The sequence below is a fragment of the Pungitius pungitius genome, chromosome 13 (assembly GCF_949316345.1).
Source record: "Pungitius pungitius chromosome 13, fPunPun2.1, whole genome shotgun sequence".
Classification (NCBI taxonomy): domain Eukaryota; kingdom Metazoa; phylum Chordata; class Actinopteri; order Perciformes; family Gasterosteidae; genus Pungitius; species Pungitius pungitius.
Window position 1 is genome coordinate 6,947,118 of NC_084912.1, and position 12,955 is coordinate 6,960,072.

At 42.3% G+C, this 12,955-nt stretch overlaps 1 protein-coding gene across 2 annotated transcripts in view; it reads right to left on the minus strand.

Annotated features, from left to right (window-relative positions):
* LOC119214148 (protocadherin-15-like) overlaps positions 1-12,955 on the minus strand; it is a 148,648-nt gene that overhangs the window by 10,480 nt on the left and 125,213 nt on the right. For both annotated transcript variants that reach the window (XM_062566506.1, XM_062566507.1), the window contains 6 exons: positions 11,586-11,713; positions 8,902-9,117; positions 6,951-7,039; positions 5,745-5,921; positions 3,940-4,158; positions 2,163-2,282 (listed from right to left, as the gene is read on the minus strand). In XM_062566506.1, the coding sequence (XP_062422490.1) occupies positions 2,163-2,282; positions 3,940-4,158; positions 5,745-5,921; positions 6,951-7,039; positions 8,902-9,117; positions 11,586-11,713 (949 nt within the window). The remainder of the gene's footprint in view (positions 1-2,162; positions 2,283-3,939; positions 4,159-5,744; positions 5,922-6,950; positions 7,040-8,901; positions 9,118-11,585; positions 11,714-12,955) is intronic.

A 12,955-nucleotide genomic window follows, 5' to 3' on the forward strand; every position in this document is an offset into this window, starting at 1 on the left:
CACGGGGTTGTGAGTGGTGAGTGGGTTGCGATCAGAGAGGAAGGTCACGTTGCTCTCTGACTTGGGCAGGTCGACATGCAGCGCTCCGTTGCCGCGGGATGCAATGGCGCGACGGGACAAGGTGCTAAGAATCCTTTGGTGGTCGGCCTCCTCAATGACAGACTTTTTAACCCTGCCCCAGTGAAAAGTAGAGGTGAAGAAGAAAAAAAAGACTTGAAAACAGGTGAAAGGTTATGGTTTAAGGGTGAGGGGAGCAAAGGAAAAAGATCAGGGCAAAAGCAACACTGCTATCATTGTTCCTGCGTCTCAATTGATTATGACTCTCAAGTGTTGTGGCTGTTACTGAGAATGTCGGCACAATCTGTATTTTGTGCAAAATATGACTTTCTACGCCTATTCTGAATAATTCAAGTTTTGCTTAACCCATATTGAATGGATTAGTGCAATCAGTCACAACACAAAGATATGTGAAGGTAAGAGCAGAAAAGCTACGAGGAGCTAAATGGGACAGGAGAGGGGAGACAGCCGTAGTGAGAGTAGGATAATTCACTTTTCCTGACTACGTGGAACATAAAGTCTTCCACTAAGCCTAAGAGAACTTTTTAACTGCTACCACCACAGAGGACAATCGGCTAAATATATAATTAATGCACAAGGGAATTAATGGTGAAAAATCTCCCAGTTCGAAAGAACATTAAGTTCTTTACATACCAAAACAAAGCCTATACTGTATATAGTATGTGCGTATGCTCAGCAAAAGTTACAAGGAATTGGGAAAACTATGGTTCTCCCCTGTGTTATAGCATACAAATAATATCGATCATAGACTTTAGAGGTTATCTATTCTAGGATTACTTACTGCAGTCTGAATCCAGAGAGACGGAGGAATAGAAATGGAGGAGATAGAAACACAGACAGATGGTAAGAAGACTAAAGCAGAACTGTCAGAAGTGTGGATGAAACGTAAGCTCGAGAATACGTCAATACTGAGATGATATTTGCTGTGTGTACCTGCAGCGTATGTCAGCCTGGTGGCACAAACACACACAGACGATGGGTTTTTGGGGAGTTTTGGGGACATCCCATTGCCTCGCACTAATTTCTTGGAGCCTAGCTCTATCAAAAAAGCTCAACACACACGCACACACACACCCGCACACCTACACACTATAGCTCTCTGTAGAAAGTCTTTTAATGGGTTTTCTTATAGGAACAACGCTTATATATAACCTCCAAATAAATGTTGCTCAGCTGCAATGCAATCCCCACGAGGGCTCTTCTGCTCCGGAATCAGAAGCTGCTGCTTGCTGTTGGGTGTTGGTCAACATCTGTTATACACATTACGCAAGCTCTTTCCAGCTTGCTGTCGTGCTTTCATTTTCTTTTATATAATGCGAATAAAATGTCATTAACAGTATTCATTTAAAAAATTCAGTAAATACAAATTATTAGACCCAGTGGGGCAGCTGTTTAAATTCAATTTGATCCCATTTACATATTTAACATGAATTTATTCAGGCAGTATTAGAAATTCATTAGAGGTTTGGTGTTCAAAATGGAATCCGATTGCAAAGCACCGGGCATAGAGGCAAGCTCAAAGGAATCTTTAGAGTAATTTATGAAAAACAGCTACAAACGCACAGACCCGACTGTATTTGTTTCTCTTCCCGGTAAACTATACATTCGATAAACACCAAACACCCTTTGGAATGAGCGTATTACAAAAAGCATACCCAAGGCACCCAGGAAGAGCTCATGTATTAGCTCGAGAGCTATCCCCAGCTGTGCTGCTCAGCGTACACCATGGTTTGCTGACATTTAAAGTGGATAATGGTTAGGAAGCGAAATACAAGGCGATCCATTGATGTAGGGAGGAATATCTCTCGAGCACAAAGTGGCTGTCTGCGTCAACGTGCAGAGCCGCCAGTAGTCATTTTGGAGAAGCGGAGGGGAAATGACTGCGAATGCTAGACAACAGTTGGCGTGGAAGGCAGGGATGAACACTAAAGGAGGAGTACTGGCATTTAACATGAAAGCAGAGAAGAAGCTCAAAGAAGGGAACCTGCAGAGCAAGAGTATACCGGCGTAGAATGGGAGCAGGCGGGGAGGGGGGGGGGGGGGGGGGGGGGGAGGTGGATGAGGAAGGGTCAGGGTGGACTCACATGCTGCTGTCACCCAGCTCCTCGTAGAGGTTTGCACCGGGAGCCACCGCCGGAGCCGCTTTCCCTCCAGGTGGCAAAGCCTTCTGAATCCTGGCAGTTTTGGCACACTCTGCCTGTCGCCTGAGCAGAGAGTCAACGTTTACAAATCAACAAGATGGAGTCCACAGAAAAAACACCTCATGCATAAACATAAAAAGCAAAAGCAAATTGTTCATGTAGTTAAGGATGAACTTTAGTGAACGTGTAACTATGAGGAACATACAGAGCTGATGGGGGTGCAACATTATAGATGAGCCAGAGGAGCTTACTAAATAACTACGGTAAATGTCTTGTTGACTTGGGGTTGATTTTCCTTTAGAATGTCCTTTAGATGTTCCACACAAAGTGCCAAAATAAACATCCATCCTGCAACCTACAACGTGGTTGACGTCATAATACTGACAGTCGTATTATTTACTTCTCTTCACACAACTCCTTTTAAAAAAATGAATGGATAGTGAAGATGGGAGAGAAACTGTACTTCTCACACACACAGAATGATTACTTACTCTTTGAACCTGGTTATTGGTTTTGATTCAGAAGAAAAGCGGGGAGACAAAAAGAGGGAGGAATAGGAGAAAAAAAAATTAGTGATTGCATAATCTCCAGGCAATTTGAATGATGGGAGGTGACACAACGTGTAATATAAAGCGTTAGTTAATCTTTTACACCACAAAAAGAAAGAAACACTCTTAACATTCTCTCCAATTTGTATACAGAGTACCAAGCACATAAGACTACAGCAGTGACAGCATGCAAAAGTAGCTGCTGCCTCTTAGTAAATCTTCTGTGCTCCAAATCACCATCACTTATTCACAAACAAAACTTTATTAATCCACTTGAACGAATAGAATCATGCTTTAAATATTACGCTCATTCGTAAGTCAAGGCAATCGAGAGTTATGTTGAAACTCAACTGAACCGATTTCATAAACCCTTTAATTTGACCAAAGTAATGACGCCAACAACAAAGCACCATCTGTCTGACAGTTCGTGTGTTCGGTCCAACGTCGCCGTCAACAGCTTTCTGACGCTTGCTCGGACTGTGCCTTCACTTCGGGGCAAATCCCCCCCCCCAACCCCCCCGCCCACCTGCTGCGAATTAACACGTCCCTCACATTGAAGCACACTAATGATTAGAGAGGATAAGACCCGTTCAAATATCTCACCTTTAAGCATAGCAGTCTGTGTGTGTGTGTGTGTGTGTGTGTGGATGAGGGAGTTGGAACGACACAGTGTTTATTGTGTATGTTTCAGGCACAGATGATTAAGTAGCTTGACGACGCACTGTGACGGTCACAATTGGCCGTAGTTATTTGTCACAAATGAGTGTTAATTAATCTGCTTTCACAGAGCATGAGCAATGGGATTAGCCCAGCAGAGTGCGCAGTCAGCATGTCTGATGAGAGACGCAGAGGCAGCGATGGAGAGGGAGACAGACAGGCACTCACAAACAGCTTGCAAATAAGCATCTTAGATACATCTTAGAAACCTGACATTTGTTTTTGTATGTTTGTGGTTCTGCCTGCCAGAGGCTACGCGGAACAATAAAATAAGAAAAAAACGGCCAATTACTCTTTGAGGACCAAAAGATTCTGCTCCAACCAAGTTGAAAAACAACATCTCCCAACACAGCGGGCTCCTTGATTGGAATATATTTCCCCCTTAACTTCCTGACAACAGTTTAAATTAATTGATTACAAAAGCCAGTGAGGATTACTGGCGCGAGAGGACTCACTGTTTGTAGGTGACCATGACGATGAGGATGGCAGGGATGCAGCAGAGGATGATGATGATGGCCAGGGCCAGGAGAGCCCCCTCCGTGTAGCCCACAGCCTGGGCTGCCTTCTTCACACTGGCAACAATATCTGGGGAGCGGATCTCCAGGATGCGGCCGCCCTCCCCCAGATACGGCTGGAACTCCTTGTTGATTTCCAGCACATTCCCATCGAGAAATCTGCGATTTATAACACATAATGAGAAAAGCAGAATAATCGTAATCTTGCAAACTCCTATTTAAAGGGGTTGCGCGCTAGAGATGAACCTACAGAGAATCATCACGCATATCTGCACCTCTTTAAATGCAAATTATTTGTTGAAAGAAGTTAAATCATTATTGTAACCTTTCCACCAAAAATCCAATTAGCATCACTGTTTGCATCGTTATAAATTTACACGGATAACAGCAATCTACGCATTGTTCTCCCAACATTACTTTGCAACAATAACTAGAGAGGCTTTCAAACCGAGGATCCAGCAAACTGCGCCATCAAATTAATGTCAATTTGATTGTTCTATAGGTAAATAAATGAGAAATGATGATGGTTAGGAACTGTTTTCTCTGGCAATCCATCTTCTAGAGAGGTCAACTGGAGGGCTGTAGTCAATGTGGCACTCTATAATGCACTATAAGGCACAAATGGTCACACTCTGTTGTCGCTCTCTTTTTCCCCCTGTAATCTGACAGGCAAGTCACAGATGCATTAGACGCAATTACCCCGACAACATTGTCGAACACTGCATACATAAAAAGCTCTATCTCCTCTCGTCTGAACGCTTTTTCATTCAGTGTCTGTGTCTAAGGAAGTAGACTCAAGTTAAAGCAGGGGATTGGAACACCTCTTTTAAAATGACCTAAGCTCTCTTAAAAGTGCCAAACAGATGCCATACCTGCAAACACAGGAGTGCCACCGCACTCCTGTGTTTTTGGTATTTCAATGCATACATGGATCACCTCGAAATGAACCTCATTTGAATGGAGCGTTTCAAAATGAACTCAAATGGTCAGAGTCATTTCAAAGACAAGGAGGAAGGTTTCTTGAAAGCCCCAGAAAAAGAAAAAAAATTGGCAAACGAGCACATAAGGACAAATAAAGACACAAGAAGGTGTCAGATAGCTCAATGTAAGTCAAGCGGGGGCGCAAATAGGTGGAGAGTGAAGGGAACAACTCAGAAAGAGGGTGTTTCCTATTGATTGGCAACTCTCATGGTCTGATGGAGTTGAGTCTGATCGATTTGACAGAAAGGGCTGGAAAACACAAAAAAGGGGAGATTGTTCATAGGTGCCAGCGCCGATTCTTTTTTTGTTCTGAAGGGGTTTCAAAGTATCGTGTAAGCACTATTTCTTCGTTGCTTTAATAGCATGTGAACATGGTCTCTCGGTGGTCAAACCGAAGCCCAAATCTCTCCATCACCAAGTCCCCAAACAGAAAGGAATAAAATGTGTTGTTGGCATTTTCTACCGGCTCGTTGAAACTCGGGTTAAATGGACTGATGGAAATACTCCCTGCTTCACTTTCACTTTGCCCCCCCCCCCCCCCCCTCCTTTTGTCTCTGATATTTTCCCCTTTTCTTTGACATATGGAAGATTGGCTGCACCTGCAGGACAAACACAGTCCCATAAAGAAAGTAAAGGCAGACTAAGTGAAGGGGAAACTGCTGACTCACTGTATGGGCAGGGTATGCGGCACAGCAGGGGCATGTGGACATCAATTTGAACCAAATAGGGGATTATACTCCCTGTAATAAAATGCAACCACTCACTTGAAAAGTTCCTTGGGTGAAATGGCCCTGTTGGTGAGCGGGTCGATGGCGTACACCATCAGGTCCGACTTACTGTAGTCCTCTAGTTCAAAACCATCGCCATGACGACGTGGCCCGATTGCCTCTACAATCACTTTGGCACCTGGAATCTGGTCCTGGATGTGGCGCTCCAAAATTCTGAAATAAAAACAAAACCACAGGTCCAACAAATAAGGAAAGCAGCAACGTTTTTTTATCCGTTCTAATAATTTCTAGCATCTCTTTGACTGAAGTAGTATTACAGCCACCGAAGTACTCCATTCTGGAAATGATTGTCCCATTGGGCTGCTTTTTGCTTCAAAACTAAGGCTCTTGGCAGAGGAAGGCTTTGATAATCCTGTTCAGGCAGGGAGAAATCAACACCTCAAATTACAGCCAATAGAGCCTTGGTGTCTGCCTTTGCCAAGGTGGATAAACGGTTTGTGCATTCATGTCAAATGGGCCGGGATCATCAAAAACACTGAGCAAAATCATAGACCTCTCAAATGTCGTCAGTGCTAAGGGCTTAATAATCGGTGTGTTTTTCAGCCTTAGGGGCAATGCCATTTGTGTGGGAGAGTAACAGGAATCCCTAGAAAACAACTATTAACACCCATTTGCCTTTCAGCTCGACTAAATAAATTAAACACACAAGCTCCAAAAGCTGCAAAAGGTTTCATGAATCTCCATCATTATTTCATTTGGACCAGTAAAACGGACTCTAGAGGATAAACTACACCACCTTACTGACTAATCTGGGATCTTATTTGGTTGGTCAATGGTTATTGAATAACAGACAAATTCTATGTTACTTTTCTTTCTCATTGGGTCCTGTTTCTTCATAATTGTTATTTGGGACAGTTGAATCATATGCAACCAAGGTCACCCCTATAATAGTGCTGCACAAAAAAATGCAATTAATTATCCAGTTCCAATCAACAAAAGAAATATTAGAGGTCACGGATATGTACTGCAAGTGATATGTTGTGTGGATGAGAGCAAGATTAAAATGACGGAATCAAAGTAACGGTGATCTACTGAAAGTTAAATACGTCCCCTTCTTATCACACAGTAGCTCGCATTATATTGAAATGAACACAAACATGTGTTCCCACCATATTGCAAACACTGATGTCGCTGGTAACTAGTTTTTTTTTCATATGTCAATAACAGCAAATGCTGTCTCACCTAATGAGGTCCTCCCTGTACTCTTCCACTAGAGTTGGTGGGACGGTGGACACGACAACTTGCATGTCCAAGGCGTTGACCACGGATACCTGAGAGAGAGTAGGCGTGAGACAAAGACAGAAGTAATAGACAACTGGCAGACAGCAGAAAAAAAGAAAAAAATGGTCATCATATGTCGTAGAGGGAGTTTGGTCGAATCATTTTTGGGAATATTATATAATACTTGGGTCAAATCATATGGGCTCCAGTAATTGCCTGCTTGCATTGGTGCTATGCGGCAAACTTAAGGGGCTTTTGATACAACATATAAGTGCATAGGCAACAGCCTATGTGCACCGAAGCCAAATCTCCCATGCAACTCCTGAGAAATTAGGTTTCCCCTTGAAAATTAACGAGCACCATGGTTACGCACTCGCTGCTCTCCCATACCCAGACAATGTCCCAGACCCTCCTTCTGTCTCCTTAGAGGCTTGTTAGCCAGACATATTTCACTGAAACGAAAAATAATCCTTCTCACAGTCAGGAAAGATGAGCATTGAATTGGGAACAAAGCTGAGCCAATCACAGAGTGCGCGTGGGGAAATTATTCGGAAAAGGAAAAGTCACAAAGATGACAGACACTCATTCAGGAAAATACACATGCAGCAAATGTGCGCTATGTGTACAAAGTTAATGCACACTGCTGAAAGAAAAAAGTCTAATTGGATCATCTGCCAGTGGCAGATGATCTCCTCCCACAATCATCCATGCTTTATTAATGTACATCACTAATTAAGCTTCTTTCCGGGAGTTTTTTGTGCTTTCTCGCCTAGCAGGTCTCCGTGGATCATAGTTTCGTGCGGACCCCGGTTCTAACTCCTGGCTCATGGCTCTGCTGACACCTGCTGCTGCCATCATCATTACTTTAAATATGATTCATATTACTGTCATCAAAAACCAACATCTTTCTGCTCTCCCTCCCCACAGAAGCCTCTGTGGATGGTGGTTCGATCTGATGGAGGTTGTCCCTGCAGTGGTCCTGCCGTACACCTCTTCTGCTACTTGCAATTACTTGTATCATTTCAGTTAGAGAAATTGCATGTATTGTACATCTTTTACATTGTTGATTCTGTACACATGACATCCATTGCAGTCTGTCCATCCCGGGAGAGGGATCCCTCCTCTGACGTTCTCCCTAAGGTTTCTTCCCTTTTTTCCCCATTGAAGGGTTTTTTTTCATATTTTGGGGAGTTTTTCCTGTGCCGATGTGAGGGTTTCGGGACAGAGGATGTTGCATGTGTACAGACTGTAAAGCCCTCTGAGGCAAATTTGTAATTTGCGATTTTGGGCTATACAAAATAAAATGAATTGAATTGAATTGAATTGGCAGAGGCCACATGTTGTTTGTTCTGTTCCTACTGTGAATATTTCAATAGACAGGAACCAAAACATTTGTCAATGAGAAAACACACGAAAAAAAGCCCAATATAGTCTCATAATGAACAAAATAGTTTCAAAATAAAGGCACAGTGGTGTTCCTTCATTGCCAAGTTCTTTTGATATACAGAAGACTCTCATGCCAACAATTCTGCTGCATAAAAGATTAGTTCATGAATAAATAAAAAAACATGACTTGATATTGCATCTATAGAAAGCAGCAGGACTTCAGAGAGAAAATTGGCCTGCAGATGTCCTGACTTAGGTGAAGCTAAAAAACACTGGAGCCTACACTCCCCATATATTAAGTTTGATTTTCCTTAGACACCACCTTCATGGTCAAACTCCACCCAAAGTTCACATTGCATGTTTTATTTGTTTGTTTAATATAATGCTAGCTCTCGGCTCGCTTAGCACAAAGACTGGAAACAGATGCAATCAACAGGTCCAGTGTGCACACAGCCCGATTCCCGTGCACCCTCTGTATTGATCGGCATACATATAAGCTCTTTAAGGCAAAATACTGGAGACTCACCACCACTTCGGCACTGCTGCTGAGACCTTTTCCATAATCGTCCGTGGCAATGACTTCAAACCTGAAGTAGGACCTGCGCATATTTCGAAACATGATGGCCGACTTGATGACACCTGTGTATGTCTCGATGACAAAACTGTCCTGGCCCTCTGGTGCGGGCGGGATAATCAGCCGGTACGCCATCTGACTGTAATTCCCAGTGTCCTTATCATTGGCCTGTAACATAAATGCAGCACACAAATAGAAAATTAGACAGGATAAAAAAACTAAGAGAGAAAGCGTTGTATCATTTAAAGAAAGTGCTGATTTGAAATTTCAATACAGCCCCAGCTGGACTCCACCAATCATGATGGTGGCATTTTGGTTCCAGTCATATTTGACTTCTGGCCACTGCCCAACCAGTAAGATGGCAGGAGGCATTTAGTCTACGACATCCGATGGTAAACACCTGCTGTGACATCAGTGGATCGAGCCGGAAAAGCAATGTGTCTGAACAGAGAATACTGAAGACGGGTTTCTTTTTTGTGTGATTCATCATTCTTGCAGTTCTTTGTCACACAAACTCACACAAAAATCACACATAAATATGATTTCCTAAAATTAGAAAAGCAACTGGGTAAAAAAAAAGAAAACATTCACAAAAACAACCTATAATTTTCGATCACCGTGAAGTTTGTCATTGTTGGGAAAACTGCCCATCGATCTCTGATGCAACATCCTGACTGGCATACATTTTCAGAGTGCTTGTCCTCGTAAGTGACACTGATAAATAGGAGCAATCTCTCTTTTTTTCTCCAGCTATTGCAAGAGGAGAGGGAGGGGTTGTTGTGGGAGACACTGAGGAGAAAGTCACAGGCTAAGGTTTGTTCGCGAGCTGACATGAGATGGTTCACGTTAAAAATATGAACAAAAAAGGCCTACAAAGAGCCTGAGAGAGTGCTGAAAAAAAAAAAGATTGGCAACCCATGAATCCAACTACTTACTGATTAAAGGGTCATGAAAGTGCCACAAGGAGCAGGGTATAATTATGCAATCAAATCTTTCTTCTAAACTACACACTTTTGCCTCGCCAATGCAATGGTTTCTACTCCGCGTTTCCCAATCCACTGAAGCCTGTCTGGCACTGCAAAGTGCAGTCTTGTCATTACTATTTTTGAGTTAGTGTCAGAATGTGTCAAATGTTGACGGTATTTCTCCAGAGAAAGCGGCGCCTTATTACTAATGAAGTCAAGTACAAACACTTCACGCTAGTCACGCTCCAAAGAATCCTAGGCAGAGGAGACATTATAGATAGCACTTGCCAGTTAATTCTACATGGATACGTGTGTACCAACTTAAATGGAAGACAAAAAAGGAAGAGAACACACGCAGGCACGGGGAGGATAAGCAACCTCCACACAGAAAGGCCGCTGGGTGGTTTCATACCCGCTTGCTGTGACAGTGCTAACCACCACGCCACCGTGCCGCCATGTCGCCATGCTTTTATGGGTATTTCCTATAATCCCTTCATAGTTCCTTCACGTGAGATCTGTAAATATATGCTGACCCCATGTCCGGAAATGTCAAATGCAGTTAAGAACAAATCACATAGCTTAACTGTAGGATTGTGGAGATGTTTTTTTCATAACTGATTTATTTTCTATTTATATAACATAACAGGATAAACTCACTTCTTGCAGAAAAAAGTATCCTATGACTTTTATTTGAGACCATCGGCAAAATTAATATAACCTGCACAAGGTATTCCCATCCTTTAACTATTAGACAGCCTACATTTCTTTTTTGGGGGGGTTGAGGTTGAGTGAAAGCTCCCATCTCTGTATTCTTCTGATTTGGGCTGAATTTCACAGCTGCTGGAAGGTCTTGAATACTTCTTTGAATCTCTTCATGACCTTCGTACTTCAGCTTACCTACTGTATGTTACACCTTCTCCATCTATCCTTAACTATTCGGAAGACACCATTGGTTTCCATAATGTAAGCAACTCCAACGACTCTGGTTGATGACCCATGACCACTGACATTAAAAGCAGATATTTTTGGATTAATCAGGGGCAGAAAAGACTTTATTAAGTTTATATTTAGGGGATTTGGGGGCTGGACACAAGGAGAATTCAGGGAATTTTGTATTAAATCCACCTGACAACAGTTACAAACATAGTACTTTGTGTTGGGTAGTGTTAATTAGTGTTGGATAGCTGGATTTGAACACTGTATACTTCATTGAAAACGCCATAGTAAGACAAACTAGACACAAAAAAGTCTTGACAAGTCCCAAATCTGTTGCCATGACACACGTACACTCACTCATAAATGTTTCTCGGCTGCAGTGATGACATTCGAGGGAGACATTAAGGACGCGTGTAGCTCAAAGGGTTTTGAACACAAACACTCGCCTGAGGACACACTTGCACACGCCCACACATTCAGAAAATAGAACCACAGCGTAGTACACGGGAGGAAAAAGTGAAAACCTCCCCGGAAGAGCGGGCTGATAGTCAGACAGCACGCTTCTGTGAACACACTCGGATTACACCGTTCAACTCACTCTGATGTAGAGAGTGATAGAGGAAGGGGATGACACTGTGGTGCAGGAAATCTCCCACCCAGTGTTAAAGATGTCGGAGCGGGCTCAGGTACAAACCAATCAAAAGAAAGACCGGGGCTGATGGGTTTTTTTCTTACCACTATCTTGAGCACCGAGCTGAAGATCTTGCTGTCCTCCGTCACGCCGCCTATGTATAGCTTCCGGGTGAAGACGGGCGGGTGGTCATTCTCATCCTGCACCTCAATGAACACCTTGGCTGTGTTTGCTGCAAAATTCAAATAGCAACAGAATGCATTTAATTCTTTGAGGGTTATTCCGATTTTTTCAGGCAATGCAACATTTCAATTCATGTGAAACAACAAAAAAAAAGACTCCAGTCTGTTTATGTCAATGTGCAACTATTCAAGCAATTGATAACCAAGGTTAGTTGCATCCTCAAAGAAAAATAATTAGGACACACATTCCCAGAAAGTTCATGACGTCACAGCCAGTAGCTTTAAAAATAAAAATATTAAAAAAAACTTCTCTCTGAAGGCGTTCGAAATGGCGTTGATCAAATGTTGCATAATTTAGCCTCAAGATGTCATGTATCATTTTTTCATGGCTGTCAAACAGTCCACAACTTCAGAAGGGAGCTTGAAATCACTCCACAGAATATCTTGAAAGTTAATCATTGCTGAAAACATCACAGAGCGTCTTCAAATAACATTCTGTGACGTGTCATTGACAATTTGTCCAAACCATTTTGATGGACGTTTTTTTCACGAATTTTGAAATAAATGTCATCTATTTTGTCATTTAGAAATGAGATTCACCAAGCTTTTAAAATCTGGAAATATTGAGGCTATTTGCCTGTTTTCGATTTGCCTGGAAGGGAACAGAGTGCAGTTTGTATTACAGATCTTTTTTTTTTTTGTTGCAATTTCCAGCTGAAAACAACTTTCTGAAGCAGTACTTTTTAATTGCGTGCTCACACTCACATTCCCTTTGTCCTTACTCAACCATTTCTCACAAAAAAGCGTGAGTAAATACTTGGTAAAGCTTACAACTCTGAGTCAATAATGAGGAGGTTCATTTTGTTTGGATTGTAGGAAATATTTTAAATCAAGAAAAAGTGCGTTTGAAGTGTGTTGATGACTTCTCTCACCCACCATCAGAAAGACACCTGAGCAAGTTTGCATTTCCTTTACCAATTTCTGAGAGCCTTCACTCGGCTCTCTGAAATAGTAGAAATAATGAGTAAATCCAGCAGAGGTCTTTTATCATGAAACAGCGTGAACAGTCTGAGTTCAGGAGTAAGGGTCCCTGTTAGAGTGAGGTGAAGTGGTCTGGCACACAAAAAAGTACACAGCTGTAATTTACTGTGCATGGGACTTATTAGTCTGTGAAGACTATAGTTTTTTCTTTGGAGTCTATCAGTCAAAGACTCGTGATACTAAGGTGATAAGATAATTCCAGTTTGAAGTGGTTACAAGTAGCTTTGCTTTTGTCGACTACTAAGTGCAGT